We start from the raw sequence: 17574 nt of genomic DNA, 5'->3' as shown, positions 1-17574 counted from the left end.
ACTAGACAAACTATATGTAGTAAATAAAACTTGATTTGTTTAATTGTGATTTGAAATTAATTTAACTACTACGGTCATAACTATTTGACTGGATATGAATTTTAGAGAAATAAGTAAAAATAACCTTTTTTCTTTTCATTTATAGTAAAAAGAAAAAAAGGTATTTTTTTTTTTTTCTAAAAGATACTCCCCTTGCACTCGTATCGTGTTCATTTTTTCATTTCCGTATGTTCCATATATTTTGTCATTTTTATTTTTTGTAAAAGAATTATAAATTTTAATATTTTAAATTTATAATTTTTTTTAATTTTAAGTATACTACTTAGTTGTTTTAATATTAATTTAAAATTATTTTTATTATATAATAATTATTTTTAGTAATATATATTTAAGTATCTACATGGGACATCGGGACCAATTGAGTATTCTTTTGCTAAATAAGAATATTTTTAATGACAACTAAAAAATAAATATAAACTTAGAGTGTGTTTCTTTACGCATAAAATTTCAAAAAATTTTTTATTTGAACTTTGCGTTTTAAAAAAAATATATTTTTTTTCATAAAATATCTCATCATACATTATTTTAATACAAAATTCAAACAATTTTTTTTTCTCACATTTATATAAATAAAAAACAAAAAAACCCTTAAATAACAAATAAACTAAAATATTTTTATTATTAATCTACAAAGGGTGTGTTTGTTTGGGGTTTTGGATTTTGAGTTGAGATTTGAATAGTAAAAATTTTGAATTTGAATAGTGGTATGATGTGATATAAACAAGTGTTGATGTGATGTTTTGAATATAAAATTTATTTTTAGTATAATATAAAAAATGAAAAATAGGTGTTTGATTTAATGTTTTTAGATGAAAAAAATGGTATAAATAGTAAAATTTTATAAAATTCTTACAACCGAACACACCAAAATAGATAATATTGACTTAAATTTAAAAATTATAAACAAACAAATCCTATATGACAGATCGTCTATGAACTAGTATGATGACTCGGCCCCCAAAACTCGTAATCTTATCAGGAACCGACCGGTCCAGAAAGAATCTGAACCGTCAAAATGACTTCAGTGGACTCCAACGGCCGTCGTGACAGGAAACCCTAGACCTGCGAAGTAGGCGATTGTGGCTCCAAATACAGCATTTTTATATTCTGTCTGAAATTCAAACTCAGTGGCAGTTTCGAAAATAATTGGACAATCGTGTCCATTTGCGTATTAGGACGGTGGTTGGAATGGAACCGCTGCTATAATTATTATCGGCTCGCCTCTTATTACATTCTCTCTCGCTCACTGTTCAGCGCTAAAGGAAAGGGAAGAAAAAGGCTAAAAAATCTGTAAATTGTTTGAAGGTTTCGTCCGCATCCCAAATATTCTTCGACTCTCCAAACCAATCTCCTCTGACGCACAGGGAGCAGCCGATTATTCCATAATTGATTGCTGTTGGTAAGGATTTTTCTGGTGTTTTTGGTGTTGGATCGACGCGAAGATGTCGTTGAGGCCGAGTTCGAGGACTGAAGTCCGCCGGAGCCGCTACAAGGTTGCGGTGGATGCAGAAGAAGGGAGGAGGCGGAGGGAGGATAATATGGTGGAGATCCGGAAGAATAAGAGGGAGGAGAATTTGCTGAAGAAGCGCCGGGAAGGGCTTCAGGCGCAGCAGTTTCAGCCTACAGTCAACATTTCGCAGGTCGATAAGAAGGTAATTGATGCCGATGATATCCATTCGCTACTTACTCGCTTGTTAATTGGTTCAGAGATAGGGTTTGGATCTGATCCGTTTGGATTGATTCTCTGATCTGTTTATTTGCTGAATCTGCTGTTCGTTCGTTGCTAATTTGTACTTGGATTCGACTGTCTTCCTGTTTGTACTTCATGTTATATTCGATTGTCATCGTACCTGTAGTGGAACTCTCGAACGTAGTTATGACGGATTAGTTTAACTTTGTAACTCGAATTGCCCCTGCTAGCAATCCTTTTACTGAAGAAGATTACCGTAATAATGAAGATCACAACCCTTTTTGCCGCCTGCTGGTTCCTTTACCCTTGGAAGTTTTAATTGACATTTGCCTTTGATATTTGTCCTCAGTTAGAGAGTCTTCCAGCTATGGTTGCTGGTGTTTGGTCGAACGATGCTCAGCTACAGCTTGAGGCCACAACTCAATTTCGCAAACTTCTTTCGATAGGTATATAATGGAGATGACGAAGTTATTTGTCTGGATTTGTTTTGTTTAATTGCATGATGTTTACATCCAATCCTCCAACAGAACGTAATCCTCCAATCGAGGAAGTGATTCAGTCTGGAGTTGTTCCCCGTTTCGTAGAGTTTCTTGCCAGAGATGATTACCCACAGCTACAGGTTAGAATTTATGGTAAATTAGTAGTTGTTGCCAAAGTTGGCTTTTTATGTAAGTTGAATGTCTGCTATCTGTTTTTATAATGTGTATTACGTTTCTTCTTCACCAGTTTGAGGCTGCTTGGGCTCTGACAAACATAGCTTCTGGGACATCAGACAACACTAAAGTTGTGATTGATAATGGTGCTGTCCCAATTTTTGTGAGACTTCTTAGTTCTCCCAGTGATGATGTTCGTGAGCAGGTATATATTGCCAAATGTAGCCTTTTCAATTGATGATCATACCTGCTCCAGATTATGACATATGATCAGTAAATTGTCTTTATGTGGTTTATGTCTGATTTCTTTTAATTTTGTTTGTTGCTGTCGTGAAGGCGGTGTGGGCCCTCGGAAACATTGCTGGTGACTCACCAAAATGTCGAGATCTTGTCCTAGGTTATGGGGCTTTAATGCCATTATTGGCACAATTCAATGATCAAGCTAAGCTGTCTATGCTACGGAATGCGACGTGGACGCTTTCAAACTTCTGTCGGGGAAAACCACAACCACAATTTGAGCAGGCTTGTCCTTACGTTGGCTTTAATTTTATTGTAATCATTTTCCTCCGACAATCCATTTGTAACTGAAACCTAACATTTGAAAACTGTTGTACAGGTCAGACCAGCCTTGCCAGCTCTCGCTCATCTTATTCATACCAATGATGAGGAGGTGCTTACAGATGCATGTTGGGCACTTTCATATCTATCTGATGGTGTTAATGATAAAATCCAAGCTGTAATTGAGGCTGGTGTATGCCCCCGCCTTGTTGAGCTTTTACTGTAAGTGTCAGAGCTTTTTGATTGAAATTAAATATCTTTATTAGAATGCATATTCTTTGCACCCTTTATTGATTGGTTGACCTGTCTGTGGTTTTTAATTCGTATTGTGCTCTATCTTGTTGGGTTTTGCAGACATACCTCTCCTTCTGTTTTGATTCCTGCACTGCGCACTGTCGGTAATATTGTGACTGGTGATGATATCCAGACTCAGGTATCTGGCCTGAAATCTTGTAGCCATCATTCTGAAAGAATCTATACTATTCTTAGCATGAAAGAAATCACAAGTCTTTCGATAGTTGTATAGTTGGAAAAGTTTCCACATCATCTCTCTTTGTAGATTGCACACTGTTCTAACTCTATGTTGATACTAATCATCCACTCTTTTATAGCATCTAGAACTGTTTCTAAACAAGCATTGATAATTATGTTTATGTTTTAGGAATAATTTTGAAAGATAAAGAGCAGGCTGTTAGCAGATCATATCTGCACCCACTCTACAACCTTGTGCAAGGATGTTGTTCTACTTTTTTATTTTTCCTAATTATCTTTAATGGAGTTTCAACTTTCTTGTCAGGTTATCATTGATAACAGGGCTCTTCCTTGCCTGCTTAACTTGTTGACACAAAATTATAAGAAAAGCATCAAGAAGGAAGCTTGTTGGACTATCTCAAACATCACTGCAGGAAACAGGGATCAAATCCAGGTCTGAATGATACAGTGGAACTGTTTTGTTTCAAACTACCATGAATCATGTGTTTGAATAAGATGCAAGTTCCTCATTCATTGCAAACAGGATGTCTATGTTTATCAACTATCAAATCATCTATTATTCTGTTTCTTCTAATTGATGCCTAGGCTTCAATTCAATATTTCTTTTGGATAAAGCACATATTTGGTTATGTTCAAAAGAAACTTATTCGATCGTCCAATTTGATCTGACAGGCTGTTATTGATGCTGGTATCATTGCCCCCCTTGTCTCACTGCTTCAAAATGCTGAGTTTGAGATAAAGAAAGAGGCCGCCTGGGCGATTTCTAATGCTACTTCTGGTGGCACCCATGAACAAATCAAGTAACGACACTGGGACCATTTTGCTTTGTATTCTATATAACAGCCTACATTTTTTGAAACATTAAACAAACTGTTCTTGTCAGGATTTTGGTTCGTGAGAGATGCATAAAGCCACTATGTGATCTTTTAGTCTGCCCCGACCCGAGAATAATCACAGTCTGCTTAGAAGGTCTGGAGAATATTCTGAAAGTTGGAGAGGCTGAGAAGAACCAGGGCAACACTGGAGATGTGAATCTCTTTGCTCAGATGATTGATGACGCAGAAGGTCTTGAGAAGATTGAAAACCTTCAGAGTCACGACAACAATGAAATATACGAGAAGGCTGTGAAGATACTTGAAACATATTGGTTGGAAGAAGACGACGAGCAAATTGTCTCTGGTGATGCTGCACAATCTGGCTTCAATTTTGGAGGCGGCGATCCTTCTGTACCAACCGGGGGATTCAAATTCAGTTAAGGTGAAAACACCAACTTTCAGAAAGTTTCTTTATGTTCATCGTATCAAAATCAACATCTTCACACCGGCTGCAAAATTTTGAAATTTACAGGAATTATTGTGGAAGATGAAGGCAAATACGAATCCGGCTGGCTGAATTGTTGTTTGTTTTCTGGATTATGGAGTCGGGTGGGCAGTGTCTGTAAGATTATTTCCCATAAAGGTGCAAAATTTGGTAAGGATGGATGAATATAAGAAGTTGAATGCATGTTTGGTCATATGTAGTGCTTATATATAATATATATGTCGGCCTGTGTCGCATCATCAGCTAGTCAATGCGAGTTTTTTTGATGCAAACCCTCCCTGTTATGTACTAGTCTTCTTTGTCGTTATTTGGGGTCGAAATTGTAAGTTATTTATTCCATCTCATTGGAAAAGATAACTTAAATCTTATGTATGTCGTCGTTGTCGGTCGGAGTAAATAAAAATGAAAACAGAGTCATGGTCTTATGTAATTTTGTGGGTGCAGTTCTACTCAACTCTAGTTTATATACACATGAGGAGTTTTTGGCAAATGCATGGGATTTATTGTTTGTTTGTTTGTTTGTTGTCTTGGACTAATTTCTTTTTTAACCCTTCCTTTTTCTCCTTTTCTGTATACCCTTTAAAAAAGATGAAATTCTATTCTACCACAAAGAAGCTTTAACTTTAATTTCCAAACACGCCCCTGGTTACATTACAATATCCTTATGAAAGAGGTCATCTGCTAAAGAATGATAAAGCTTATGAAATCATCTTAAAGGTGGCAAAGAATAATAGGAGAACGAATTCTTGAGTGTTGATAGTAGTTTGTTAGTAGAAGACCATTCTTGTTATTTTTCGAGTGAATTTTGAATAAATTTTTGGCCGAACTTAATAACTTACTGATTAGATTTTATAAAATAAATCATATTATTATCGGACAAATCACACTAGACGGATTATGTACGACCGGTGGAGAGGTTTGTCTTCCGTCTTGGCAGGTCCCGGGACCTCAACTCCAACCGTCGTCTACCCATAACTCTGCCCCCCAAGTCTGCATAGTACGATATGGGATTTCACGAGTTTGAGACATGGACATAATCATAAATATAAAAGTGGTATCTGCAGTGGCCTTTTTGACCGAATTGTATACAAGGTCAACTCACAATTTTCGAAAATAAATAAATCTTAAAAATACTACTGCATAATAGCTACTACTACTGCTACTACACTTTGATAAATCTTTATACATATGAATTACACATGATCGTCAGCAGTAGCAGCAAGCATTAATAGTATTAGGGCTACGATCGACGGCTGAGATGGGTTTACAGAGAATTCAAATTTTGAAATCGAGAGAGGGGCATTTTCGTCATTCCACAGTGAACACTAGAGTCAGCTAGGGTTTCGTGTACCGCCCTCTGGCCGTTCCATGTGTTATATCCCGGCTGAGGTGTATTGTGTATGTAGGCGTATATATATGTGTGTATGTATGTATATACGTAAAACGTTAGATCCACCAACAAATACTCGCACGCACTCGCAATAACGGCTTGGAGCTTGGGAATCTCTCACTCCATCTTCCCCAAAATCACTCTGATCGCGGGAATCTGATGCGTTTCTTCATTTTATGTTGCAATTTCCTAGGGTTTTTTATCATGCCATGCTCTGATTGAAGCTCACCAGGAGAGATCTGCGGGTGAAGTTCGTTGTTGTTTTGCTTTTTTAGGATATGGATCTGAAGGAAAATAAGGTGAGGATTCGAGTTCTCATTTCCGGATCAATTTTTTTTTATATTATTAGCTTTTTAGAAATTGATTCTCATTCTTCGTTCATTTCTACTTCAGAAAGCGGATTTCGAGGGCAAAAATAGCAGTAGTTCTTCACCGAAGAGTTGCAGTGACTGTCACACTACGAGAACTCCTCTCTGGAGAGGCGGTCCTGCTGGACCGAAGGTAATGATCATTTGATCTACACATAGGAACATACAAAAGCGAAGATCGTGTCTCACAAACACGAATCGGATCGTGTATTTGATTTTATAATCTAATTGTTTGAATTTTTCAGTCATTGTGTAATGCCTGCGGAATCAAATACAACAAGAAGCGGCGGCAACTTCTCGGACTGGAAACTGGAAGAACAAACAAAAAGCAGAAAAGCAAAAGCGTGAATCGCTCCAGCAGCAGCAGCAGCGAAGTAAGAGAGATTTTGAAAATGCGAATCATGGCCTTGGGCAGCAACATGGTGCTCTCCGGTAAACTGATGAGCAAGTTGCGAGAGGAAGAGCGTGCGGCGGTAGTGTTGATGGCTCTGTCCTGCGGATCTGTCTATGCTTAGTAGACTGGTACGTCTCGCAGATCCAGTTGTACCTAGAGAATCAGATGGAGATTTCCTCCCCCCCTCACCCCCTAAAACAAAAAAAATATCAAAAAATTCTCTAACCAAATGTGTTATGTTAATTAGTTGAGGAGACAAATTAATTTTCTGGTGACGGATTAAGGATAGGGCTGATGCTGTAATGGCTAACAGTGATGTTTTGTAGTAGGGATTAATTTCTTAAATCTTTGCTTGGAATTTCTTGCTGGATTCTTTCTCGTGTCAATATTTGACTGTGACAGCAAATTTTCTTGGGCACTTCGTTGGTAGATTACGAAATTCGATATGGGTTTTTTGCAGAGTTTGTGGGCTTGGGCCCTAAGTTTTTGAATCATCAACTATTCATCTCTCTCTACAGCTGTCAAATCCCTCTGCCCACAAAGTTAGTTGTCTTTTTTTATTACCATGGTGGTGGTGGTGGTGGTTGTTGGTATGTTTGTTATAAAATATTTATTGCAATAAACGATGAATATGACATCAATTTTTGGTGCAGATAGCATAACATTGTTATCTACGAAATTGATTAAGAGATTTTTGATGTTTATGTGTAATTTGTATACTTGTAATTTAGGTAGAATTTAAGATATTAGTAAATAATTATTTCTATTAAAATAAGAAAAATATATTTTTGAGTAAGATAAATAAAAATAATAAAAAATGTACTGAATTGATAAGAATGGAGTATATAGTAATAAAATAAATGCGAAATAAATTTGATTATATTAATGAAAAATCAACAAAAATCTAAAGACAAGTTTTGACTATGACTTGATTTTAGGCTAGCTGCAAATCACCAACAAAAACAATTACACATAAAACACGACATATGTAATCGAATCGGGACCTAAACCGAACATTCTTCACCGAACATTTTTCAAATAACTATCAGTTCAAGAATTTATTACACTGATTAATAGTTCAAAAAATACTAATCACGAGTTCAAAAAATAAAATTAAAATAATTAATTAGTATAATTAAAATTTTAAAAATTATAAATTAATTTTTTAAAAATAAAATTAAAATGTATAATTTTTTTTTTTTTTTTTTAAATCACAAAATAAAGAGTGAGAGAGGTGGAGTATTATTATTATTATTATTATTATTATCAGCCTTGCCAACAAACTTTATTATCATCATATCATGGCTGGCCCCCTTCACAAGGCTGTGTTTGGATAAACTATAAACTACAGAATTATATGCATTCATTAATAAGCAGAAGCTCATTGTATGTGTTCCACCAACCAAACGGCACCCTATTTTTATTGTAACCACACACAGACATTGTTATTTGTTGAGGGTTGAAGTGCAGCACCCAGCATTAATGGCTGCTGGCCTGGCGATTAATCCAGGCTCCCGGGACCACAAAGCCGGGATGATCTCCACCGTCTACGGCGCCCACGTGAACGGCGTGGATGATGGTTCCCAAAGCATTGCTTCTCCCACCTGTTTTCTCCATCTCTATTTGATCTCAGAAATTAAAATTCCTTTTCTGTAATTTCTTACAGATTTTGAGTAAATCGGAAAATGGAAGGGATTTCGGCGGTGGTTTACAGAGGAATCAGAGGCTACTGGCGGCGGCGGAGCTACCAGCGCCTCCGCGCCGGCGACGGCGACGGCGGCGCGAACCGGAGGCGGCGGTTGTGGAAAATAAAACTGACGCCGCGGCTGAAGCTGAAGCTCCGATTCTCGCCGAAGAAGTTCCTCCTAGGGCTGCGGGATGCGTACGTTAGCATGATGATGAGAGTCGCCACCACGCGCGCGATCGGCGGCGGCAGCTACGGCGGCGATGTGTTCGGAATGAGAGCCGTTAAGGAGTACGACGAGCGGACGATCGTCGAGATCTACAAATCGATGGTGGTGGCGCAGGGACAGCTCGTCCCCCGCGACGCCGCCTGGATTTGCTCCGGCGCCGCCGCCTGCCGACGGTAGCGATGAATTAAATTAAATTAAACCACGTGCTGTGTTTTTACTAGGGTTTGCAGTGAAGTGAAATTAGATCAATAATCATGTTCTTGATTCCAGATTTTCAATTCCATATCTTATTTCTTATATGATAATTATCGATGGATCGATTAGATGTTAATAGAACTACGATTTATAAAGCGATGAAGATGAACTGACATTGAGATTGGGACAGAACAAATTCAGATTGGGGCTGATTCTTGGAGCTCCCGGGAGCGGACCACCGGATGGATCTGCACAACTTAGTTTGTGTTGATTTGTCTCGATGGTGTTCGAGTCCTGGGAGCTCGGGGAATTGACTTGTTGTAGGTTAGGCCAAAAATTAAAGGCTGTTGCTTGTTTTAGGACAATATTATGTCATGTTTTGTATGTGCTGTTTGATTATGTAATTATCGAAACATTACCAAAACCATTTTTCTATAGATCCTGTCTTGTTTTACTTATTACTCACTCCGTCCTCGATACAGAGTTTGCTACACTATAATATAAATAATTATAAATTAAAATTAAGATAACTAATTAATTTAATTAAAATTTAAAAAAAAATTAAAAAATTAAAAATAAAATTAAAGTGTGTAGTCATTTTCTAAAAATAAAATAGACATGGTACGTGGATCGGATATAAACGTGGACATGATATCTGAGACAGAGGGAGTATTTTTTTTAATAATAAGAAGAAATTAAGGGTATTTATTTGAATATTTAATTTAATCAATACTCTCTCCGATCAATTATGCTACAATGTTTGAATACAAAGATTAAAAAATCGTCATATTTTAATCTAAGAGTAGAATGAGTAAAAAATAGGTAAAAATTAATATGAAAATATTATAGAAAAATTAATAATAAAGTAGGTGATGTAAATGAAAAAATAATAAATTGATTATTATTTATTAAAATAAAAATAATATATTTATAAGTGAATAATATTTTACTCAAAATTTTGAATATTAATATTACATGAGCTTACGGTGTAATATAAAATTAATGATATTTATTTAATATATATTAAATTATAAAAGTATTTATTATATTAATAATTAGTATAATTATTGAATTAGAAAATAATAGAAACGGAACAAAAATAGAAAATAATATTAGAAGAGAGGGAGTACTACAAATAAGCAAAAGTAATTTTGGTTTTAAATTTTTAAATAAATAAATAAACTCTAACAGCATTAACAGAAGATGCTGTCGGCCCACGCCGGTGTTTTATGGGCTCAATGGGCTGCTATAATTTTTTATCAATTATTGTTTGGGCTGGCCCATTTAAAATGACCCTAGTAATAGTTGGTGTATGTAATGTCCACTACCAATATAGAGCACTTTTATTCTTGGACAGCAATAAACTTCTTTTTTTGGTATTAACTAACTACACTAACGTATGCATGTTAGGCCATTAGGGAAGCACTTCGTCCCTCGTTTAAATTTATTCTCTCTATTTTTTTTATTTTTTTTTTCATTCAAATTTATTCTCATTTTTTTTAGTAAAAAAAATACTATTTTTTTTTACCAAAAAAAGTAAAAATTTTTATTCTTACGTATTCTTTTTAAAACCCGTGTCCGTTCAAATGAGCACACAATTGGATGACGAAGAGAGTATATAATTTGAAATATTTCGAATATAAAATTGTGCCATATTAAAATAAAATTTAAAACATGAGTAGAAAACATGCCCAAATTCAATAATCCTTTTGTCGCTAAATTTTGTCCCAAATATTTTTTTCCACAAATGAATCACTGTGTCTGTGATTGCCACAGGTGTTCAATTTATTATTATTATTATTATTATTATTATTATTTTCATTTATAATTTTGGAAGGTTTATTGTCTTTTGTGAGATTTAATAAAATATGAGTATGTTAATTATAAATGAATTCATATTGTGACCGCGTTTGATGCAGTCGGCCCAGCCCGGCCCATTTCCTTTCAACAAATTTCCAGTTATAAGCTTACACTCTTGTCATTTGTTTGGGTTCAATAAAAGCAAAATTTCATTGTCCTCATGTAGCCAACTCAACATTGGAGTATATGTAGTACCAACATGATGGTATTTTAAATACTAAATTTAGAATTAAAAAATTATTTAATTTGTTATAAATAAGTGTATACATAATTTTGTATATATTTATAATTAAAATATTACATCAAACACCTCATAAGATCTTCTGTCTATAAAAAATTCTCTATAGACAATTTTTCTTTTTTTTATGAGATAAAAATTCTCTATAGATAAAAAAAATTCTCTATCAGATCTTCAATCTAAAAAAAATTTCTACGAGTGTATAAGTAAATTTTATGAGAATGCTATAGTTAATTTTTTTTTTTAAAATTATATAAAGTCCGTATTCAACAGATGTTGGAAATTCTCAATTGGATAACTCTGTTGGAGATAACCCATGTATGGAAGTGAGAGTCAAGTTATGTGGAAGGTATGTTTCTGCCAACGATTATTTTGTCAGCATTCCGATTGGTATTGTAGTATCAGTTTAAATTGTATTACTTACAACATCTTCTGGCCGCGTGATGCTTCGATTAAGTACCGAGATATTTTCAAATCAAAATTAATGAAGGAAGGAAGCAAGTGACTCTCCGTACAAGATGATACACGCCGATGGCATGACTGAGATGAAGGTATATTAATTAATTATTTAAAATTTTAACATACTAATTTATATTTACTTCCATTTTTTCTGACATTTTTGTATTATGTATATTCTAATCAATGCAGAAGTACATCATGTGGGATCCGGCTCGTGACGAAAATGTCCTATTGAATCTTAATAATAGGTCACAAGAGACCTATAACAAGTGGATGAACGATATTCGAGGTGGACGAAATAAAATCGCTCATGAGTTTATTCCTGTTGTAGTGTTCAGTGCTTGGAAAAGGGTTTGGAGCTCCAATGAAGCAAAAAAAAAAAAAAAAAAAATCGAAGACTGCCAAGAATAACATATGCCAAAGCAATTTAGCAGATAAGCCAGAGTCATGCATATTGGGGGATCACGCTTGTTCATGGAGACGACAAACTAAAAAAGTGAATGACAAACTACTTAACAATAAAATTGATTGTGAAGTATTGCATTACCAAGATGCCGAATAGAATGTACACATTTTGTTTCAAACAGAAAATATGATTTCCATATAAAATGGATAAATAATAAAACAATGATATGTTTGAATAAAAAAATCTATATGTGAATTGAGAAAATTAAAAAATATATATAATAAAAAATACTCCCTCCGTCCACAAATTAATATCCTACTTTCCTATTTGAAATGTCCAACAACTATTGTCCTATTTTATTTTTTAAACATAAATTTTATATTTTTACCCTTTATTTATTTATTACTTTTAATTTCTACCATACACTTAAGGACAAATTTTTGTCAATTTATAACAAAAAGACAATCACCTAAAAATCCGTGTAAATATACTTTAGGACAATACATTACAAAAAAATAATACTATATTTGTAACAGAATTCCGTCCCAAAAGTTCACGTAGCTAACGTAATTATATTTCTAATTCTATCTCTAATGTCATTAGCAACGGAAAAAGTAGATTTAGAGACAAAAAAAAAATTTTGTTACAAAAATAATTTTTTGTTATAGTGATAGAAATTGAACGGAGGAAGTAATAATCAACACTTCCTACATTGATGTGCTAGCTAAGACATGGTTGTTAACTCTTGTTGATTATTATTTAGATTTTATTATCATCGGAGGATATTAATGATTTTGTTGCCTTATCAAATCCCTTGGCGATATGATTTTTTTTCATTTTTTTTAATTTTTTTTTAAATATATCATCGATACAATTTTTATATATAGTTTACTTGTTTGGTTATACACTAATCAAATTTTTCGATAACATAGATTTTTCTTACATTTTAAAATATATATTACATAGTATTGACACAAGTGCTAATTAATTATTCTTTTCATAAAGATTTTACTTATTCAAAACTTGTATGAATATACTATTTATTATGAATACATTTATGAACGAGGTTTATCTTCAACCATAGAACTTATGGTATGATCAAATCCTCAGAACATATTTATTTTTTAATTTCAAAATATATTTTACATATCATTGATTTATTGACATGATTTTATAATTATGTAAAGTTTTGTTTTGTAGATTCAACCACTTAATTTCTAGGTAAACATATATTCCCAATGCCATGGAGACTCGACTTATTTTATAAATTTTTTATTCTATTTGAGGTATTTCTCACAACTATATATATTCTTAATTGTTGTTAATGGATTAATTTATTTTATTTTATTTTAATAAATTCGATAATCGCGACAATTTTATTGAAATAAATTCGATAATCAATAATAATTTATCGAAATCAATTTATCAAAATAATTTTGATAATCACAATAATTTTATCGAAATAAATTCGATAATCAATTTATCAAAATAAATTTGATAATCACAATAACTTTATCGAAATAAATTCGATAATCACGTCGAGTCGAGGTAGAACATCTTTCCGTAAAAACGAATACGCCCCGGTAGTGCCTCCGGTTTGCGGTGTAACGTTCTCAAATATAAAACGACGTTCGTCTCCGAATTAGGTGGCACCCTAATATTTCGGAGCTCCGGCGAACTAAAATGAGGGAAATACGAGCTATGTCGAGGCTTAATATTTAAGAAAGAGTTGTCATTTGTACCAGACAACTCATCAGAAACTCCGTTGAAAAATATTTCCGGAGAGGAGAGGAGTGTAGAGAGAGATCTTCTCTTGGTTCTTATTTTTTCTCAAATGAGATGCACAACACCCTTTTTATAGGCATCCCACGGATGTAACGGTCGAAAATTAATTGCATGCCAATAAATTGCAAATAAATAGCAATTTTGAAAACTTACACACGTACCAAACATTTTCATGCAATTTAATTTGCATATAATATCATGCATTAATCACCACTATGAATTTAAAAATTTGAATTGCATAACCACCATGTGTAGTTAATCTTTGCATATAATGCATGTATGCACGTGTGTATAAACTAAACCAAAAGTTGTATTTTGCATTATGCATGCAATTATATTTGAAATGCATTATATATTCATGCATGCATATATGCATCTAATTTGAGGCTACTTATTGGTATATAAATTTAATTTCTTGGATTTTAGATTTGACAAAAAATATTTGTCATTTCAATTAAGCTCCGGAGCACAATGGATGATATTAATCCATTTATTTACCAAACCCAAGTCCAAGCACAAACCCGCAACCATATTATCTGGTTCGGGCAGGCGGCGCGCGCCTACGTCTACCGGCATTTATATGCCTAATAACTATTATATAACCCATCTGCATTTCAATTCAACGAATAATCGGTTTCGAATATTAGAAATTTAATTTATAAATTAAATTCCATCGATTAAATAAATAATCAGTTAACCAATTATCCTACACATTCAAATCATTAAAGAGTACTTACATATTCAATTGCTATGATAGATATGTTGGGTAATGTAGTCTTTTACACTTTAAGTGGGATTTATTATTTGATTATTTGATGTTATGCTTACACAAGTTATTCATTAGTTGATCAAAGACTAACAAATGAAGGAACTCTTGAAAAGGATTATCTTGTAGTAGGTGTTGTTGTGTGTCTGTATCTGTGTGCAGATAGAAGATTTTTTTGGATTGATTCTATTGTCTTCTAGTAGAGGATGAAATTGAGCAGGTATAAGAAATATATAGTGTAGTGTCACAAGTTGACATTCCTGCCTAAGGTTCGCGGTCATAGTCCGTTCCATGTGTGCGAGCTATTGTCCTGTACCGTTGATTGACGGCATATGTCTTGATGCAGGTACGTGTTCCGCATTATTCTCTCATATTGTATGGTATATCCTAGGCGTGTTGTGCATAGGAGACGACTGGTCTGGGCTTCAGCGTGAGCGTGGCCTAGGCGCCTGGCGTGTCAGCTTCCAGACACGTTACATATGGTATCAGAACGGACATTGACACCATGGCGAACGAAGCGAAAAAGCAGGGCATTGCTCGAGTGAAGGAGCATGCTTGTGGGCACGTCAAAGATGAGCATGTCCTAAGAGAACTGGACATTCCAGAGAAGGAGTACTCCTAGGGTGGGGGAGTAGGGAGTATGCTCGACGATGCTGGAGGGCCAAGAGGGCCGAGCTTTGTTCATGAGGGAAAAATCACGTTAAGGACAATCTTCGGGCTAGAATCACACAAACAACAACAAAGGATGTCTCGGATGGTGTGTAGAGATGCGCGGTGGAATGGATCGCATGTGGGTTGTCTATGGCAAAAAGACCTCGCTGGTTGTTGGTGAGCATAAAGAATGAGGGTATGCATAAGATGGTCAACAGAGTGACACTGGAGGCATACCGATGGTGCAAGAAACAACGTCAGTGCATTTAAGTAGCGTTGCACGAGAGCATTTGCGATTTAAAGTGGAGGAATATTGTCATGGGTTGACATTCTTGCCCCAGGTTCTCGGCCATAGTATTTCCCATGTGTGCGAACCCTGTCCTATACGGCTAATTGACGACATATGTCTTGGTGCAAGTACGTGTTCCGCATTATTCTTCCATAGTATATCCCGGACGTGTTACGCACATAGGCCGGTTGGTCTGGACCTCAGGGTAGGCGTAGCCTAAGCGCCGAGCGTGTCTGCTTCTAGACACGTTACCATAGTGTCTACAAATATTGAAAACAAATATTTAAATATTTCACACTTCTTTGTTAATTAATTAATTCAGTTAATGTAGAATATCGGCGAAATTATTTGTTTGTTGTAACAACAAAACAAAACTGATGTATATATTTGCAAACTATCAAATTACACGTATTTGCAAACTATCAAATTAAACCCTACAATGTTACTACATCGATAGAGCACATTACACCATAGTCACATAAATAAAATTAAAACCATGATAATAGCATACTGTAGATCGACATCACAAAAGTTTCACTTCAATAAAATAATGAAATATATAATTAGAACAATAAGAACAAACAACATAAAACATCATTTTCAAGTATCTCATTTCAGTATCGATCTTTTTATTTATTTTTTAATACCTTCAAATTTTTTTAATGAAAAAAAAACAAAAAAAAAAACAACAACAACAACAATCACCACAAAAACCAGAATTAGCGCGTGGCGAAAACCTTCTACTTGGATTATTTTATATTCGCAAAGTTCATATTTTAACAGAAGTGTTGTAGGGACACATCTAGGCCGCCAAATTGAACGAACCGATAAATAAAGATGTCATACTTCTCTTTTAAAATAAAAAATAACCATTAAAAACTAGTTATGCTGAAAAATTAAGTAATTCATTCAGCATATTCAAATAAAACATTTGAAATAAATAAAGTTGATAATTAACATCAACATTAAAGTCAAAATATAAATCGAAATGAAAATAATAATCATAATAATGAACTTTCAAAAGTTAAAAGAAAAGGTACAAAATTTTACCCAACCCAATAATGTAAATATGGCTAAAATACAAAGTTAACACCATATACATAAGAAAATTACATAGTTTGCTCCAATTTATTTAAGCAACGTTATATATGCATCGATGTCAAAGCATCGTAAAATTTTAGATGACTGTATCAAAACAAATACTTCTTAAGATATAAAATACAAGACAAGAATATTTACCTTCTTAGAAAGAAGATACAAATTGAAACCAACATCGATAGTTTATCAATCAAGCAATTAATTTATTAATTAGGTAAAGAATTCGATTGCCCAACATAACGAATAGTAATTAACCAAACAAACTATGAAGTTGTGTTTTCCACAATTAGTTCATTATTCAACATATTGAAACAATTATAATCTAAAAGCAAACGATCGACTAATCTATTTTTTAATAAAAATACAAAAGTTTAAACGACCTATATAATTAACTTATAGATTAAAAAAATTGTTGTGAAACTAGAAATTTAAAAAAAAAAAAAAAGAAAAGAAAAAACACTCGTAAGAATACATAGATTTCGATCTGAATAATCTACATCTAGAGGCGGTCAAATTAAATATTTGCACTAAAATTTTCAAGTGTGTAATCTGACATTTTGTATTTTTTTCTATCGTCCAAAATTCGAAAATTGGCTTCATAAATGACAATTTATATATTGACATAATATAATATTCTCCCTCCGTCCCAGATACCGTGTCTGTTACACTGTAGACACGGTATTTTAGGAGGGGTATAATTAGTAGGTAATTAAGAATGTATTAGTGAAAATAATTATCCTATAATATAAATAATTATAAATTAAGATTAAGATAACTAATTAGTTTAATTAAAATTTAAAAAAATAAAATTAAAAAATTTAAAATGAGATTAAAATGTGTAATCATTTTCCAGAAAAAGAAAGTGACATGGTATGTGAGATGACAGAAACGGCAACGTGGACATGATTATCTGGGACGGAGGGAGTAACATACAAACTGACATGATATGAATATAATAAGTTTATTTCAATATAATAAATATGTTGATA

At 33.8% G+C, this 17574-nt stretch overlaps 3 protein-coding genes across 3 annotated transcripts; all 3 read left to right on the top strand.

Annotated features, from left to right (window-relative positions):
* The first annotated feature begins 1289 nt into the window (after window positions 1-1289).
* LOC127242916 (importin subunit alpha-like) lies at window positions 1290-5285 on the top strand. The gene is made up of 11 exons (XM_051262650.1): window positions 1290-1712; window positions 2100-2196; window positions 2278-2369; window positions 2477-2608; window positions 2740-2925; window positions 3020-3183; window positions 3316-3394; window positions 3758-3886; window positions 4126-4253; window positions 4337-4710; window positions 4801-5285. The coding sequence occupies exons 1-10, from the start codon at window positions 1503-1505 to the stop codon at window positions 4707-4709; spliced, it is 1590 nt and encodes a 529-aa protein (XP_051118607.1). The 5' UTR covers window positions 1290-1502; the 3' UTR covers window position 4710; window positions 4801-5285.
* An 856-nt stretch (window positions 5286-6141) lies between these two features.
* On the top strand, window positions 6142-7270 carry LOC127242917 (GATA transcription factor 17-like). Its single transcript, XM_051262652.1, has 3 exons — window positions 6142-6462; window positions 6557-6664; window positions 6777-7270. The coding sequence occupies exons 1-3, from the start codon at window positions 6442-6444 to the stop codon at window positions 7044-7046; spliced, it is 399 nt and encodes a 132-aa protein (XP_051118609.1). The 5' UTR covers window positions 6142-6441; the 3' UTR covers window positions 7047-7270.
* Window positions 7271-8332: 1062 nt separating this feature from the next.
* LOC127243007 (uncharacterized) lies at window positions 8333-9135 on the top strand. The gene is made up of 2 exons (XM_051262840.1): window positions 8333-8504; window positions 8592-9135. The coding sequence occupies exon 2, from the start codon at window positions 8611-8613 to the stop codon at window positions 9013-9015; it is 405 nt and encodes a 134-aa protein (XP_051118797.1). The 5' UTR covers window positions 8333-8504; window positions 8592-8610; the 3' UTR covers window positions 9016-9135.
* The last annotated feature ends 8439 nt before the right edge of the window (window positions 9136-17574 follow it).

This window comes from Andrographis paniculata, unplaced genomic scaffold (genome assembly GCF_009805555.1).
Source record: "Andrographis paniculata isolate CXL003 unplaced genomic scaffold, ASM980555v1 Contig89END, whole genome shotgun sequence".
NCBI classification, from domain to species: Eukaryota; Viridiplantae; Streptophyta; class Magnoliopsida; order Lamiales; family Acanthaceae; genus Andrographis; species Andrographis paniculata.
Note: the sequence above shows the minus strand (reverse complement) of the source record. Positions and strands in the feature narration are given on the sequence as shown.

What these genes read in the sequence shown, in the direction of transcription:
- LOC127242916 (XM_051262650.1), top strand. Translation starts at nt 1,503, where the DNA reads ATGTCGTTGAGGCCGAGTTCGAGGACTGAAGTCCGCCGGAGCCGCTAC. An exon ending in ATGATTACCCACAGCTACAG is followed by an intron (nt 2,370 to 2,476) that starts GTTAGAATTTAT and finishes CTTCTTCACCAG; the next exon opens with TTTGAGGCTGCTTGGGCTCT. An exon ending in GTGATGATATCCAGACTCAG is followed by an intron (nt 3,395 to 3,757) that starts GTATCTGGCCTG and finishes CTTTCTTGTCAG; the next exon opens with GTTATCATTGATAACAGGGC.
- LOC127242917 (XM_051262652.1), top strand. Translation starts at nt 6,442, where the DNA reads ATGGATCTGAAGGAAAATAAG. An exon ending in TGGATCTGAAGGAAAATAAG is followed by an intron (nt 6,463 to 6,556) that starts GTGAGGATTCGA and finishes TTTCTACTTCAG; the next exon opens with AAAGCGGATTTCGAGGGCAA. An exon ending in GCGGTCCTGCTGGACCGAAG is followed by an intron (nt 6,665 to 6,776) that starts GTAATGATCATT and finishes TGAATTTTTCAG; the next exon opens with TCATTGTGTAATGCCTGCGG.
- LOC127243007 (XM_051262840.1), top strand. Translation starts at nt 8,611, where the DNA reads ATGGAAGGGATTTCGGCGGTGGTTTACAGAGGAATCAGAGGCTACTGG.